General features: G+C 38.1%; 1 protein-coding gene across 2 annotated transcripts; it reads right to left on the reverse strand.

Annotated features, from left to right (window-relative positions):
- Positions 1–5425: 5425 nt before the first annotated feature.
- LOC100799266 (FIP1[V]-like protein) lies at positions 5426–14955 on the reverse strand. 2 transcript variants are annotated; one of them, XM_006597977.4, is made up of 9 exons: positions 14100–14954; positions 12691–12944; positions 11580–11706; positions 11436–11504; positions 11177–11323; positions 10882–10983; positions 10437–10783; positions 8138–9713; positions 5426–6261 (listed from the first exon to the last, which is right to left on the reverse strand). In XM_006597977.4, the coding sequence occupies exons 1-9, from the start codon at positions 14829–14831 to the stop codon at positions 5701–5703; spliced, it is 3915 nt and encodes a 1304-aa protein (XP_006598040.1). In that variant the 5' UTR covers positions 14832–14954; the 3' UTR covers positions 5426–5700. The 2 variants fall into 2 exon arrangements, with proteins under 2 accessions (XP_006598040.1, XP_040866021.1); XM_041010087.1 differs by lacking the exon at positions 5426–6261 and adding an exon at positions 7562–7827 and having other exon boundaries at positions 14100–14955.
- Between the last annotated feature and the right edge of the window lie 1495 nt (positions 14956–16450).

Consider the following 16450-nt stretch of genomic DNA (forward strand, 5'->3'; position numbering starts at 1 on the left):
TCAGATTTTGGAAAGGAGTTTGGCCTTTTCTTGAAGCTTCTGCATGTCTAGAGAGTTCTAGAGAGAAAAAGGTCCAAGTTCCAGAGAGTTTGAGAGATTTTATTGTGTGAAGATCTGCAGAGACCAGAGCTTGAAGAGGTAGTCGTCCTGAGAGCTTGAGATGAGTTTGTGAGTGATTGTGAGGTCCTAGAGGTGGATGAGACATCCCCACTACTTGTATTTCTGCAATCTTTCATCTTTCTCTTTTCTTTGTTGTAAAGGAAGCTTCCCAGTTATGGAAAGTTAAATCATCTGTTGGATCTTCCTTGTAGGTACTTGATGTAAATATCTTTTTATCTATTTAATGATGTTTTGTGTGTTCATTGTGCTATCAGAACTTCATTCTAGCATGCTTTTGCCTTGATCACGTAGATGCATGTGTTTTTAGGATCATTCAACAATGGAAACTGGTCTAATTCTTATAACTTGATAGGACAGGGCTAGTTTGTCTTATTACCATGAGGGATCGGGGTACGGTAACCTAGTTGTTGTATGTTTCTCTTAATGTAGTCCTGGCCGAGTTTAGTCCAACAAGAGGAATTTGAGGACGATGCTTGATCAGGATTAGGCTAGACTTCATGAGGAATCGGGGTTTAGCATTTCAGGAGACACCATAGAACGCATAAGCATTGTTAAGTAGAGAATATCCTTTTAACATTGGGCACCTATTAGGAAGACCAACGTGTCGTCTATTTGTCTTTACACATCATTACTCACGTGATTTTCCTTTTTAGTAATTAGTTTACACACCTGTTCATAGTAAACACATCTCTTTTTACACTAGACACCTATTCACTGAAATAGCTTTAGCAAGTAACACAAGTTCCCCGAAAGTTTGATACTCAGTTCTTACTGTTTTATACTACTTGCGCGATCTGGTGCACTTGCCAGAAGCGAACACTACCATCAATGCGGCCTCAGATGAGCATGGTTGTACCGAGGGAGACTCCAAGTAAGCATTGCTCACCACTTCCAATGCCTGAAAGGACATTTCCAAGGACTCCTCTGCGGCCTCCACATAAGGCGTAGAAGAAGGACAACTCACAAGAATGTCTTCTTCTCCCGAGACTATAATTAACTGCCCCTCTTCCATAATTTTCAACTTTTGGTGTAGTGTAGAAGGGATCACCCTAACCGAATGAATCCTAGGCCAGCCTAATAAGCAGTTGAAGGCAGGATTTATGTCCATCACTTGGAAGGTAAGTTGGCATATGCGGGGTCTGATTTGAATTGGGAGATCGATCTCCCCCCTTACGTCCCGGCGGTTTCTGTCCAAAGCCCGCACCACCATGGAGCTTGGCCTTAAGTATGATGCATTAAAAGGCAGCTTGTCCAAAGTATCCTTGGGCAGGACATTGAGGGAGGAGTCGTTGTCAATAAGAACTTTGGCCGCTATGTGGTCCAAACATTTTATGGATACGTGCAAGGCTTTGTTGTGCCCCTAGCCCTCGATGGGTATTTCTTCATCGGGGAATGTGAGGTAATTGTTGCCCATGATGTTGTTGATTATGCCCCTAAAACCCTCCACAGATATGTCTTGTGCTACGTGGGCTTCCTTCAAAATCTTGACCAATAACGCCCGATGAGGCTCAAAGTTCATAAGCAATCCCGACAGAAAAATCCTAGCTGGGGTTTTATTTAGTTGTTCAATCACCTTGAACTCGCTCTGTTGGATGATTCGCATGAACTTGATTGCTTCTTCAGAGGATATTCCTGTTTTTCTCAAGTCATCTTCTTCCTTGGCAAACCTTCCGGCCGGGACCTCGTCCTCCGGAACTAGGCCCACCTTGTCGCTCTCTTCTACACCTGCCTTTGCTTTCCCCTTTGGGTCCTTGGACCACACCGGTGGCTCGGGTGCCGTGAAGATCCGCCCACTACAAGTCATTCCGCTCGTGCCAGAGATGTTAGTGACCTTAGCAAAGGATAGATCACCTTTAACGTGTACGACGGACGCGTCCTTCCTTTCATCGGGCCTTTGTGTGGCGTACCTCCATGGCACTGCTTTGTCACTCTTGTAGGGGAAAGGGGCAGGCTTCTCAACTAGGATAGGCTAGAAACCTCGGGGCTTTTATGTGGCAACATCTCTGGTGAAGTGGATCACCAATGGCTTGGGTTTGCTCGGGCTTTTATCAACCAATTGCATGCACACAACTTCTTCCCCCTTTCTTGCGCCACAAACTTCAATTAGGCCTTTTGTCCATCATCCCCTGTAGCAGCTCCTCTGCCACCGAACATTTCTCTACATCGTGTGACACCCCTGGATGTATCAAAGAAGAATCTCCCTTGTCCCTGTCAAGGCAGATCATGCCCGCTTCAAGAAGTGCTTCCAATATGAACCTCCTAGAGGTTAACACGTCTTCCATCCGCTTTAGCCCCCGAGGTCCACATTCCTCCACCGCATTAACCGTTGAGCCTCCATGACTAGTGAGGGGATTCGTCCTAACATTCGGGTTGTCCTCTTGAAATGTCAGCCACCCTGCATCAATCAAACTCTGTACCTTGTGTTTGAAGGCCACACATTGCTCTATTGAATGCCTCAGGACACCCCCGTGATTGGCGTAGGTTGCATTGGGGTTGTACCAGCAAAAGAAGGGAGACTGGTAGATCTTCCTGGGGTTCACTACTACCATCTGGTTGGTGATCAAGGATGGTAGCAGGTCAGCATATGGCATCAAGATCGGGGTGAATTCTGCAAGCTTCTTTGCTGGAAAATTCCTTCCCAAATTGGCCCTTGTGCTGGGATTGGTGTTGCTAGCGGGACAAGATTGTGTGGGAAATGAGCTTTGTGGGGGAGTCCTTTGTGGTTTAGTGGACAACCTTTGTTGGACAGGCGCCAGATTGGGATAAGGCTTATTTTGATTCACAAATCCAGCCACAACTCAGCACCACAACTGAACTTCTTCATAGGCATCATGTAGGAAACTTAGAAAACAAAAAAAAAAGTTCAACAACAACACTACTTCTAGGAATTGATTTAGAACATGTTATGAACTAAATAACATGCATGAATTAGACTCAAAATTCAAAAGATAGGCTAAGAATGAGAAGAATATATGAACAAATGTATCTAGAATTCAATCAACAAAATCAAAATTCAACACAAACTTAGAACATAATGTGACAATTATTATGACTAAACATGACTCTAAGACAACATGGATTAAGTGATTTACACTTAGATTTTTGTGTTTTTTTTTCTAATCAATATTTTGAAAGAAAATTTAGATCTAAAGGTTCAGCACAAGAAAATTATGACTGAAAAATGATAGAACCTAAAATCAACACAAAAACATGATTCAAGAGTATATCTATAAAATTTGAACCATAGGAATGCAAGAACAAGTGTAGATCTAAGATTTAATCAGTTTATTTTTTTGAATCTACTCTAAACAGCACCAAACCACAAGACAATTGAGGATATACATGGAGAATAAGATGAAGAACAAGGAATTAAAGTGAGTTGACCGAACAAAAAGATAGAGGAAGCAAAAGAACATCACCTAGACGAAGATGCTCTTGATACCACATGACGTAGCTCCATGTGGAGCTTGTAGGCCTTGGATCTTCTTCATCAATGGAGTCCTTTGCTTCTTGAATATGAATGGCAGCGAAATGCAGAAGGAAGAAAGATGATTGGAGACACCACATCAAGGAGAAGATGAGTCAAGCACAAGTTCACCACCATAGGAAGTCATGGATAAGAGCTTGAAAGAAGAGAAGATGAGTGAAGGGAGAGGGAGAGGAGGAGCATGAAATTTTGTGCCTCAAATGAGGTCTGAACTTTGAAGTGTAATTTACAAATGATAAAAGTTGAAAAAATACACACACATGGTCTCTATTTATAGCCTAAGTGTCACACAAAATTGGAGGGAAATTCAAATTTCTACTTGAATTTGAAATTGAATTTGTGGAGCCAACTTTTGGAGCCAAAATTTCACTAATTATGATTAGTAAATTTTAGCTATGGTTCAAATCACTAATCCAAGATCAAGTCCAAGATTCTCCACTAAGAATGTTTAGGTGTCATGAGGCATGTAAAGTATGAAGAACATGCACAAAGTGTGACTATATGATGTGGCAATGGGGTGTAGCAAGCAAATGCTCACCTCTCCCTCTAAAATTTAATTGGATTGAGTTTCTCCCAATTCAATTAAATTTATTTTCCAACACACACATCAAATATTCACTTAATGCATGTGAAATTATAAAACTACCCCTAATTCAAAAAAACTAATCTAGGTGCCCTAAAATACAAGGGCTGAAAAATCTTACATTTCTAGGGTACCCTACCTACATTATGGAGCCCTAAATATAAGGTCCAAAAATAATGAAACTTTAATCATGTATAAAGATAAGTGGACTCATACTTAGCCCATGGACCCGAAATTTATTCTAAGGCTCATGAGAACCCTAGAGTCTTCTATTGCATCTCTGATCCAATCTTCTTGGAGTCTTCTATCAAATACCCTTGGGGGGTAGAATTGCATTAGCCAAAGCTACTTTGAGAAGATTAGGTATGCAAAGAAGCAGAAGTAAGTATTGTTGAATCTGTTAATCATAGAGGAAACAAATTCTAAATGCCCAACTTTTTATATTAGAATTCTTCATTTTTAGTCATTTAAAATTTCTCTAATATTCCAAAGCCTTAAATTCCTTTTAACAAACTATCTAAACAAAATTTTATCACTAGGAATCTTAAACCCCCCTGAAAATTGCACTCCCCACTTCAAATTTCTTACCCAAACACAACGCTAGTTTCTCTTTGATTCAAATTTCAACATGTCTCCCTTCACTTTCTTTCCTCTCAACCAATACAAAACATTAAATAAATATGAAAAAATAATAATTATAGAGATTAGAAGATTTGACAAAGGCAATAAATTATGCTTTTACTTTCTTTCATTACCTGTTGAAATTCCCAACCTAAACTACATGTCATTTGATCTCTAGATACAACAAAGGCCCATTGCTAAGGTTTCCTGATTCCCGCGTAAAAAATGTAAAGATAGAAATGGGGGAGAAATGAGTAATCCGTACTTGCTTAAAGTCTACAACAAAGAAAATAATTTCATGGCATCTATAATTCAATTTAAAGAAACACGTTGAGAAGCAAGCAGCATGCATTTCTTTGGATAGCCCTTCACCAAGATGTTTTCCAAAAGCTTTTCTTTGGATAGCCCTTCACCAAGATGTTTTCCAAAAGCTTTGACCTGCTAAGTCCTCAAGTGGAAGGTGCCAGTATCAGGCTCAATGCCTACCAGCCATGCCAGCTGTTTCTGAATGTCAAATGCATCCAACCTTGGTAACGTTCACCAATAATTCTCATTACCCAGATCCATCTAGGTAAGATCCATATTTGGACACCCAAAATATGTGCTACCTGTAGTGGCAGTTCATGTTTTACATTTTACTTGTATATATACAGTGTACAATAAATGTATAGGTAGCAAGGTTTACAAGATGACATTACTGAAGTACAAATTGTCCCAAACCCTATAGATGCCATTTTCAACGTTCCATAGATATAGAGATACTAAGCATGGCTGGCTTGCAAGGTTCTAGAATCATAAAAAAAAATCAGGCCAAGCTGAAATTTTCCCTGGGCCAAACTAGATTAGATTAGACTCTCCGGCAAAATAATGATGCCCCCAGATTTCTTATTCAGTTAGTAACCCATCTTCTTTTCCGGGCAGGTCGTTCTTGTTTGACTTCTGAATCTACTACTGGATTTTCACTTTTGGCAGAAGGCAGAGGTTCACTTTCTAACTTCTTGATGACGAGGGCCTCTTTTTCACTAGGCATTGGGAGCTTGAACCGCTCACTTCGCTTCTTCAACCTCTCAACTGTGTCAAGGTGCCGATCCCCTGATTCTTTTGTATCAGCATCCCTATTTTCCATATCTGCAGAATCCCTTGCTTCAACTGACAAGATATGTTGGTTATCAGCATCAACAGTTTTAGCAGGTTCATACGCAGGCTTCCCAGCTTCAGAAGAAGCATCATTATTATCCTTATCAATGTCTTTGAACTTCAAGGAAGAAGAGGACTTGTTGACATTGAAATCTCTTTCCTTATGGCTGGTCCAGCGTTCCAATTTAGAACGTCCTCTGCGAGAATCTTGCTGTTCATCATCTGAAGACATGTCTTCCCGCTGTTTTCTTGACAGGCGATGCCCTGAAATTTCATGCTCAGCACGCTCTTCATCACCAGATCCTTTCAAGCCCTTCACAAATAGAAACTAACAATTATAGAAAACAAGAGCAAGCATCTAATGAATAATGATAATTTTCCATCATCAGCAACAGCTTTAATGCAGTGTAACACATTGAAGAGCACTCCACTATCACTTTCTTGTTCAGGCAACAGGGACAGGCTAGTTAAAATAAGAAACACTTTTTCCTAACGAGCAAAGTCTCAACGAGATCCCTGCTGACCAGGGTTATTAAGATTGCGATTTTCTGCACAGTATTGCATGATTTTACAATTTTGTAACCGGGCTTCAGTCTCTATCATACACACCAATGTCAAATTACTTTAATTATTACTATTTATTTTATAAATACATGAATATAATTTTGTCTTTTAGATAGAATCTCAATTCCGTTGACCTTACTACTAACAATAATTAATCATCGATTAAATTTAATAGTGAGTCTTAGATCCAATTGTGATAAATAAAAAAAAAATAAAAAAAACAACTTATCTTGTTAGGTTAGATCATCTACATGGATCAAACGATACCATTGAATTCTTTTAAGCACGGCCATTTTATGGTATCTCCTAAAGTAGCAAATTACTTCCAGGTAACAACCTAGAATTAATATATTTGATTTGTTAATCCATGCATGCTAAAAGTTTCAACAAAGTTGTGCCTATTGCCAATTGGCTAACACATTCCTATTTTATCAACTCTAGTTACTTATGAATGAAATAAAATAAACGCAAAAGGTGATAAGCTTGTCAGTTATAATAAATACCGTGCTGAGACATCAAGACAACAATATACAATAACAACAAGGGTTTTTGCAATCATCATTCACTTGGACGATATTTCTAGTTCAATCAAATAGGGTCACTAGTCACAACAGCAATAATCTCTCAACCAAAACATCAAGATAAAAAACAGGATAATGCATAACAATTTTAAGATAAAAGCTTGTCATAAACTGGATGATCCACTAATCCAATTGACAGAAAATTATAAATGGATCATTTTTTTTTCTTTTACTGGAGGAGCTTCGGAATAGATTGACTCTCTCTAGGACCCATTTTATTGACGGGATTTATCACTACGTTAGCGGCTCAGCCGGTTACTCGAGAATCCAAATTATTCTATTTCCTGATGTTAGCAATGTATAGTGGTCAAATAGGAACATTTTCTTCTCAAGACATTTTACTTTTTTTCATCATGTGGGAATTAGAATTAATTCCCGTTTATCTACTTTTATCTATGTGGGTGGAAAAAATCGTTTGTATTCAGCTACAAAGTTTATTTTGTACACTGCGGGAAGTTCTGTTTTTTCATTACTGGGAATTCTGGGTATGAGTTTCTATAGCTCTAATGAACTAACATTAAATTTCGAATCATTAACTAATCAATCATATCCCATGGCACTGGAAATAATATTCTATATCGGGATACTTAAGAGTGGATCCCTTAATGCAGTATTGGTATGTAATAAATTCCAATTAACACTAGGTGGATTTATTAAACATCATCATACAATCTGTTTAAAAGCCACCTAACTACTTTCTTCCAGAAGTTGAGTCTTCAAAGTTGGCAAACCTACTGGGACAAAAAAGACAAAACAATGCCTCAAAAGAACATATCTTTTAATTTCCACCTCCTCCCAACATATTAAGAGGGGAAGGAGGAATAATAAAAATGCACAAGCTAGTTATTCATGATCAAGCGTGCATTGACATACATTATGTGGCTTGAACCAACACTTCTAATATAACTGGTCACCAAGTTGCAACTAAACATAATTCTAGACCTTCATGATTCTAAGAGTCACGTATAGAGAATACTTCATTTTCATGTAAAGATTATTTTACTCTCCAGATAGTTTCACGTTTTTACATGCAAGTGTGCATACCTTCTCATTGGTTGGACCACTTTGATTTTCTTGACTTCTCTTGGACAGGCCTAAACTATTAAGGTCACTAACATCACGTTCTTTGCTTTTCCTTGAGCCTTCTCTATGCTTGACTTTTTGGTTATCAGAAACATTAGCAACACGATCACTACGACTACTTGACCTTTCTAGCCTAGATCGCCTTTCCTCAGTAGTATATTGATTTCCACGGGCAGAAGCATCATCTCGCCCCTTATGATGTGGACTTTCATCCTGAATTCGATCCCTTCTCTTCAATTGGTCATTGTGTCGCATTGCTTCTCGGGATTGGTATTCTTTCTCAGAAAGTTTATGTTCAGCCCCTCGTCCACTTCTTACAGAACTCCGTCCTTCTCTTTCACGCTTGGGTAGGTGTTCTTCATGGGACTGTTTCATCCGGCACCACTCTTCCCTATCTCTCTGCCTATCACCCCTCTCCTTCAGTACCCAGGCCTCATCTTTCTGCCTAGTAGCATATTGATCATCAGGGTTATCTCTAGCTCTTTGCAGGTCATCCCTCTTTCGTGGATCCAATACTTCATCTCTTTCTCGTCTGCGCCGACTACTAGCAATTTCCCTGTAGCCATGCAGAACTTCTTCTTTGTCAATATGCTCCCTCCTAAGATATTCCTCATCCTTCCTCTTCTTGCCACGGTAATCCTCTACTGCTTCGTACCTAATCCTCAAGCCCTCATCTCTTTCCCTTTGTCTTGAGTCTCTAGACCCAACATCCTTTTCATAGGAAACCCTGTAGCTACCATTATCCAACTGTTTTCTTGAATGAAGGCTATCTTCTTTGTCGTTTTTCTCATTTTCTCGAACCTTAGCCCTATCCCTCTTTCTAGGTTCATCATTTCTAACCCTTCTGTTATAGAGATCATCATCTCTTCGTGACCAATCCATTTCAGAATTGTCCCTTTCTTTTTGTCCATCAAATCCATCAGCATTTGTGTTCAACTGAGTAGCTGAGCTAGGATGCCGGTCCTTGTAAGGGTATGGTCTCTCTCTGCCTTTAAGCATCATGAGATTTCTTCCGGGTTCTTGCTTTGCATCATGCTCTCTTCTATAAAATCCCTGCTCAATTTCATCCGGGTGCTGTCTGATGCTACTCAGTTGTGCTGATCGTGGATCTTGAACTACTTCCTCTTCAAAACCCTCTCGCCGCTTTTGGTTATCCCTACTGCTGGCTGATCTTGCTTTGCTGTTATCACTACTTTTTGCAGCTTTTGAGTCCTCCCAATCATCAACTTCATCAAGCAAAGGTGGCTCAACTCGAGATGTCAACTTCTGTCTCTTTGCTACCCCATCCTCAAGGGCATCTACTTTGTCTACTGTTTCCTCCTTTTCCAATCTGGAACTTCCATCAGCTGTCCCAGTATCCTCAAGTTCAATATCCTTCTCCTCCACACTGGACTCCCTTATATCCTTAACAGCAGGGGATGATCTATGTCTACCTTCCATGCTTTCTGCTGACTCTTCTTTTAGACTGTTATCAGTTGCCAATTCTTGAATGGGAGTAATTGAAGGAGACTGACCACCCACTCTTCTTTGCATCTGCCTGTAAATACAAAAGTAAAGACATTTATAAATTGCACATGAAGATTACCAAGCCTATTAGGTCCAGACACCAGCTTACTAAAAAATGCAATTAAAATAATAAACTATGTTTCTAGTAAATTAGAATTTTTACAAGTACGCTAAAGAATGTACACATGAAAAAAAAAATCTTTAAATCAAGAAAATGTATCTAAGTATCTAACAAATGGAACGATATCTTTTATTTTCTTTAATATATTTTGAAACAAGGAAAACTGCTTTTTTTTAACTTATAGCATCTGAGTATGCTGAATATATTTCAATATTATTTATGTCATGTTCATAATGTGCTTCTCCAACCATTCAAAATTTTAGCTATTTTATGACACTAATTTAATTCAAGGCAACATCACCATAACCAATTTTGTCAGTTTCGGTCATTTGTCCTGGTTTAGAAAATCCCTTACCAATCGCAACTAACCTTAGCATGAATCAATCCAGATATCTATATCTCCTCTACTTCATGGTGCATTGCAGCACACAAACCTAATTAGCTGATAAAGACCTCTGTGTGAGATACATTTCAAAGATTCTTAAACTTAACGAGCATCGGCTGATTTATGGATGCCTATAGAATGAAATGAATGTGATAACAATAAAGTAAAGCAGTGACGAAAACATAAGCATACAGATAAAGGTTGACCTTTTCAAATTATTTTCTTGTAGAATATACACTATCGAGTACCTTTCGTCATGAGAGGAGCTACAATTGCCACCATAGGACCTACGATTTTGGCCCTTTGAACCAGAGTACTCAATCGGCTCTTCCTGTGGGAAGAACAATTTTTCATCCCCATTAGGCATGTTAGCAGCACTGGAATTTATAAATGACATTCTTCTTCCTGCAATCTCTTTCTTCCGACCATTATAAACCTGTGGAAAACCATCAAAATACTCGGGTTCCAACCTTGGAATTTCATCTCCAGCTACATGGTCTTCTCTAAAATCCTCTCTATGGGGTTCTCCACCCTCTGGCGGATCTTGAGCAACTCCTGCAGAGGACTGGTCATCTTCTGTATCCTGTAAAACAATCTGTTTACAAAAATACTTAGTAATGTGTACAATGCATATGCAGTAAAATGGGTTATCAGAAGACTGCATATGCTTTATATGACAAAATCATCAAATACCTCAATGATAGCATCGGAATCGCGGATTCGGGGAGGGCGGGTATCAATGGAGGGAAGCCGGTCACCATAACCACCTTCCACCTGTATTGCTCTACCAGTTGGCTGGTAGGGAATAAATTTATTAGAAACTAGAGATGGAATTAGTGAATAAAGGAAAATATCTTCCACAAACATAATGCTACATTGACCAACATCAAGCAGCCCAAAAAGCATACATAAAGCAGGTATATGGGCTTAAAATGTGAAAAATTCCTACAAACATTTAGACAAAAAAAATATTTAGACAAATACATACTAGTGGTGGTCGCACACGTCCAGTCCCAGAACCTTTCATAACATCGCTTTGTCCGACATCTGACTTTAGAGAATTTGTGTTTTCCACGGGACTATCATGTATACCAGTAGCTGCAGCTAATTCAGGGGGTAAGTCTGGATCATACTCCTGAAATGAAATCAATTAGATGATTAACTTAATTATACAATCAGTACTCAGAAACACCTTGGGAAATTGATAAGGAAAAGGAACTAAATTTAAAATACAAAAGTGCCTCTACCTGCTCTGTTCGACCACTCTCATAAACACGGATCTTGCTTTGCATTGTAGACTCCAAGCGTAGTTGCTCCTAAAAAAGTCAAATACAAGGTTTCTCAGTGTACACTAACTGGTTGAGAATGTTGGAAGTATGTTAATAATTTACCAGCTGTTTGCAATAATCTTTCCAGCTCTCCTCATTCAGGCCAAAGTTGAAAAAATCTGATGTATCAATATTTGGATATTGCCACGGTTTCTCCTCAAAATTCTCAATATCTACATCAAATATAGTCCTGAAAATAATTGGCAGGTTTATAAGCACTGAATAGGTAACACATACATGAAATTTAGTTATAAATGGAGAAAAATATTAAAATGGAAGTAAAAGTATCCTGTATCAGAGATGTGCTTTTGTTGTATGATTCTAACTCAAATAGATTGCTACATGTAATATCAAATTCCATACATCAAAATTTATTTATTCCGCAAGATAGTTGTCAGAGAAAAAGGTATTACAAAGAAAGCACATTGCTACATTAATAAAAAGTAGGAGTGAGCAATTATATTTATACATCATGGAGATAAACCACAAAAGGACAGAAAACAACAACAGTTTGTCAGAAATAAAGATAGTTATTAATATGTCATTGGGAATAATGAGAGTTGATGTATCATTGACAAGATAAGGGTTCTAGGGAATGATTTAATTCTTTATTATTGCTCTTGTAAATGTAAGATGTAGTAATTCTTTTGTGTCTGCATGTGTGTATTAGAATATATCAGAATACTGAGTGCTACCCTCAAGCAATTCATAAATCATGTCTAGTAATGTTTTTAGTATCATGGTGCATTGTCAGTTCAAGTCAATAATAACATTACAAGAAAAGCAAATGACAAACATGATCCAGTAGCACAACAGTTTTCATTTTATATAATTAAATCAAAGTTAAATAAAAGTCAAACATGTTTGAATAGATCCAAGGACAAAAGAAACAAAAGTACTGGAACTAGCCTCATTCCACTCATTAATGCATATAGGATTCTAGACACTTCTCTCCTAAATTGCAGTGATACTTAACCACTCAAAAAATGCCTTCCATTTTGGAAAGATTATATTATAGGAAATAATTAAATTTTTATTTAAAAAAAATAGCTTTCTCAGGAAGTTTCCAGAAAAAAGTGATTAATCCCCCAAAATAGGCTACTCTAAGTCACTTCAAGGGTCTAATACAACTAAAAAACAAAATGAAATTTAGTTCATGATAATTTAAAATTACTTGTGAGAAGGAAGTGTGAATTCCAATCCACCACCAAAACCCCGCCCTGCTGCACCGTTGCCCCAACCAGGTAATCCGGGACCTGCATGAAAACCTTTTTGCATAGCAGCACCACCTTTTATTCCAGGCGGTCTCCAGTCCCCTCTGCCTCGACCAGCCATGTTAGCAAGAGGACGAATCTGACCAGGAGGCCCTCCTGGAGCAGAAGCAGCAGCTCCAGGCATTAGTGCTGCACCAGGCCTAACATACTGATACTATGCAAAACAATAAAATAACAAATCATTAGATTTTTTCCATTTCAATAAGCCACGATTTATCATATATTCATAAGCAAAACAAGAACTATCATGAATTAACAACAATCAAATTTTTTAGCTTTAAGATGAAAATCATGAAATTAATATCAGCAAAACTGCAGAGAAGAAAAAGCCATCCCACTTGTTAGAATTAAAGAACTTCACTTGAAAGGCCCTGATCAATTCAAGCTATGAGCAATCCCCTTTCATGGGAAATTTGTAAAAGCCAAAGGTTAAGCCATCACCAAGGCTTGTGGCATGCCCTAGCCTTTGAATTGCAGTAGCCTCCCCTCCCCTTAATTTTCTTATTAGTGATTTACCAAAAACATAGCATTCAACCAAAACTAGGTTATCTGATTACAGATATACGAAGACTATATGAACACAGAAGTAATTTTTTGTTCAAGATGAAACGGTGAAAGAAATACATACAAGCATACAATTGTTATCAAGGCCCCACCAGAATAGTTCACAACAAAAAAGGCGATCAAAGTTCCAAGTGTAGACACCAAACAAAATTTTACCCTCACACAACAACACGTTACATAGCACAAAAATTTGTGACTAAGCCATCCAGTCCTTGAACCCAAGCTTCAGCTAGTATACAACAACAAACTCAGTACAAAGTGCAAGACTGCATGCACTAGCTAACTAATAAAAAACATGTACACAAATCTCCATGTACGAAGCCCTGCTAAACAATTTAACGACAGAAAGAACCAGAAACTCTTTTCCAAAACAAAAAGACAATTAGGCAAGCCAACATGAATCACTCACATCTCATCTCACTCAATTGATACAAATTTTAACACAAAGCCATCCAGATTTCCATTAGCACATCATTTTCAACACAGACTAATGCAATTTATCATAGCCACTCAGTCTTTTCCTTTTTTTCCTTTTCAACTTTTTGCAAAAAAAATGAGTACTTTTGTCTTAAACATAAAGCCAGGTGATTCAATTTCAAATGATCAAAGTTCATTTGACAAACAAACTAATCTCTTACACAATTCTATAAACTACAAACACACAAATTTTGCACTTGAATTCACGCTATAATATCCCTAAAAACAAGCAATGCCCTTTCAATCAACACAACACAACAACTCTTACCTTAAAAGGCGAATGAAAGGGGTGATATCCTTGATTGCTATACCCAATCTTCGGGGGCACAGCCGCACCGCCGGCCTTGGCCAACTCCCCGGCGGCATCCTTCCTCTCGCCGTCTCCAGCGGCCAGGGTGGCATTCTCGCCCCACTCCGGCTCCTCCGCGCCCTGATTCGGATCGCCGCCAGCCACAATCACAAGCTCCTCATCCCCATCCTCCTCCTCCTCATCACCATCCGCCATCCCTCCTCTTTCCATGGCCATGTGGTTGTTCTCATTCAACACTATCTTCAAATCATCCTCACTATCGCTGTCCCAATCATCGCCCTCGCCCTCAGTCGGCGCTGCCAACTCGCCTGTAAGCCCCGGAATAACCGGCTCTCCGCCGTCTTCTTCGTCCTCCTCGATGTCGAATTTCACCTCCCTGTCCATCGGATCAACGGCAACGGCGGCGGCGGCGAGGTTTGAATCCGTCGTAGGCTTGGCGTCCGGAATTTTAGGCGGCTCCGTGGGCGCTTCGCGTGGGTCTGGCTCAGGGAGGGGATTGGTTGGTGCAGGGGAATTAGCGTGGGGCGCATCGCAGGGGATCTGTGCATCGTCCGGATTGGGACTGAGATCGAGGGAGGGGGGCGCAGGGGAAGGTTGGTGGGGCTGCGGCGCAGAGGATAATGAGGGCGAAGAAGCGAAGGGGCGGAGAACGTCGGTGTATAAATCTCCGAACTCGTCGTCGTCTTCCATTGGGCTAAGAGAAGAGAAGAGAGTTTCAAAACAGAGAAAGAGAATGATAAAGTGTGCGTCTGCTTTAAAGAGAGGGTTTTGTAGGTTTGGGAACTTATGCCATACAGCTTCGGTTCTCTATGGACTCAGCTTCGTTCGCCTAGGTTAAACAACCATTATAGTTCGTTGCAAATTAAACTACTATATTGCACTAAGAACGACAAATTGTATGATAAGAAATTAAATTATTATTGGGAATATAGATTAATTTAATTTTTATAATTAGAAAAAAATGTCGAGGCAAAGCGATTTGGTAAAAATTTAGGAGGGGTATAAAGCCAATAAAAACTCTAAAGTAGAGAAAGTTTATAAATTCAGAGAGTATTTATAACTTTAAAAAAAGTGTTTATAAATGTTGAAAAAAAAAAAGAGATTTATAAATAAATTTACATATACCTCATTTTAAAGTTATGTATGAAAAAATATTTCAGTAATTAGTTTTTTTATTAGTTAAGAAACTTGTTTGTTTATTCTCTAAAAAAGTGAGAAGGAACTAAAACTAACTACCAATATACAATCAACTATTCCCTTAAAATTAGTATGCAATAATTTTTTTTATCTGTAGAAATAACTCATACATGATATTTAACCTATTGAATTAAATTTCATTATTAGTATATAATAGTAGTTTTAGATGATGATATTGACCCTTTGGATATTTGATGTTGTAAATAAAAATTAATTTAATATTTAAAATTATTAAAATGGAAATAATGTTAAAAAAACTAAATATTTTAAGAATTAGAATCACATTTTTCGAATTGTAAGAATTAGTTTGATCCGTATCTTTGATTTAAGAAACTAATTTAATGAATTGTTTAATGCATTATTGACTGGTTTATGCATTTAAACATTATATATAGTAAATTAATCCGTTAAAAAATTCAAATATGTTAAATAAAATTAGAACAATTTAAATTGATTTTCTAACCCCTTAACTTTAAAGACTTTTTTCTTTACGTTAACTTAGTGCGTTAAACTAATTTCTTAAAATTACTAACCAATTTTTTTATTTGAGTATCATTTGAATACTATAAACTCATTATGTCTTAATAGGTTTCTTGGTTTATCACTCAACCAATTTAACTTGGAAATTGTTACAAAAATAAATCTATAATTCAATCATTGACGGGAAACTCAAAAAGAACTGTTTTTTGTTCTTTTTTATCTCTTCGACCCTTCGTCATACTTTATCATATGATTCATTCGATCCTAGTCGCTTCGTGTTTACGCACTTGAGATTATGGGGTTATGTTCCCATTTGACTCTCTTAGTCAGTGGCGGATCCAAGACCCTAAGTCAGTGGGTGCAAATTATAAAAAAAATAAAATCAATGGGTTCAATTATATAAATATAGATAAAATAAAATATAAAAATATAATATTTTATTTACAAATTCGATGAATTTTAAAAAATGAGGGGGTGCAAGTGCACACCCTCACTCACATGTAGGTCCACCACTGCTCTCAGTGCATATTTAGTCTCTTTACATCGCAACTCTTGAGACTAAAGAATTATGTACCATTCAATTCTTATTGGGTCGACTTACCTAAGACTCATTGCCTCAGATGTCAAATAAC

Source organism: Glycine max, chromosome 15, assembly GCF_000004515.6.
Source record: "Glycine max cultivar Williams 82 chromosome 15, Glycine_max_v4.0, whole genome shotgun sequence".
Taxonomy (NCBI): Eukaryota; Viridiplantae; Streptophyta; class Magnoliopsida; order Fabales; family Fabaceae; genus Glycine; species Glycine max.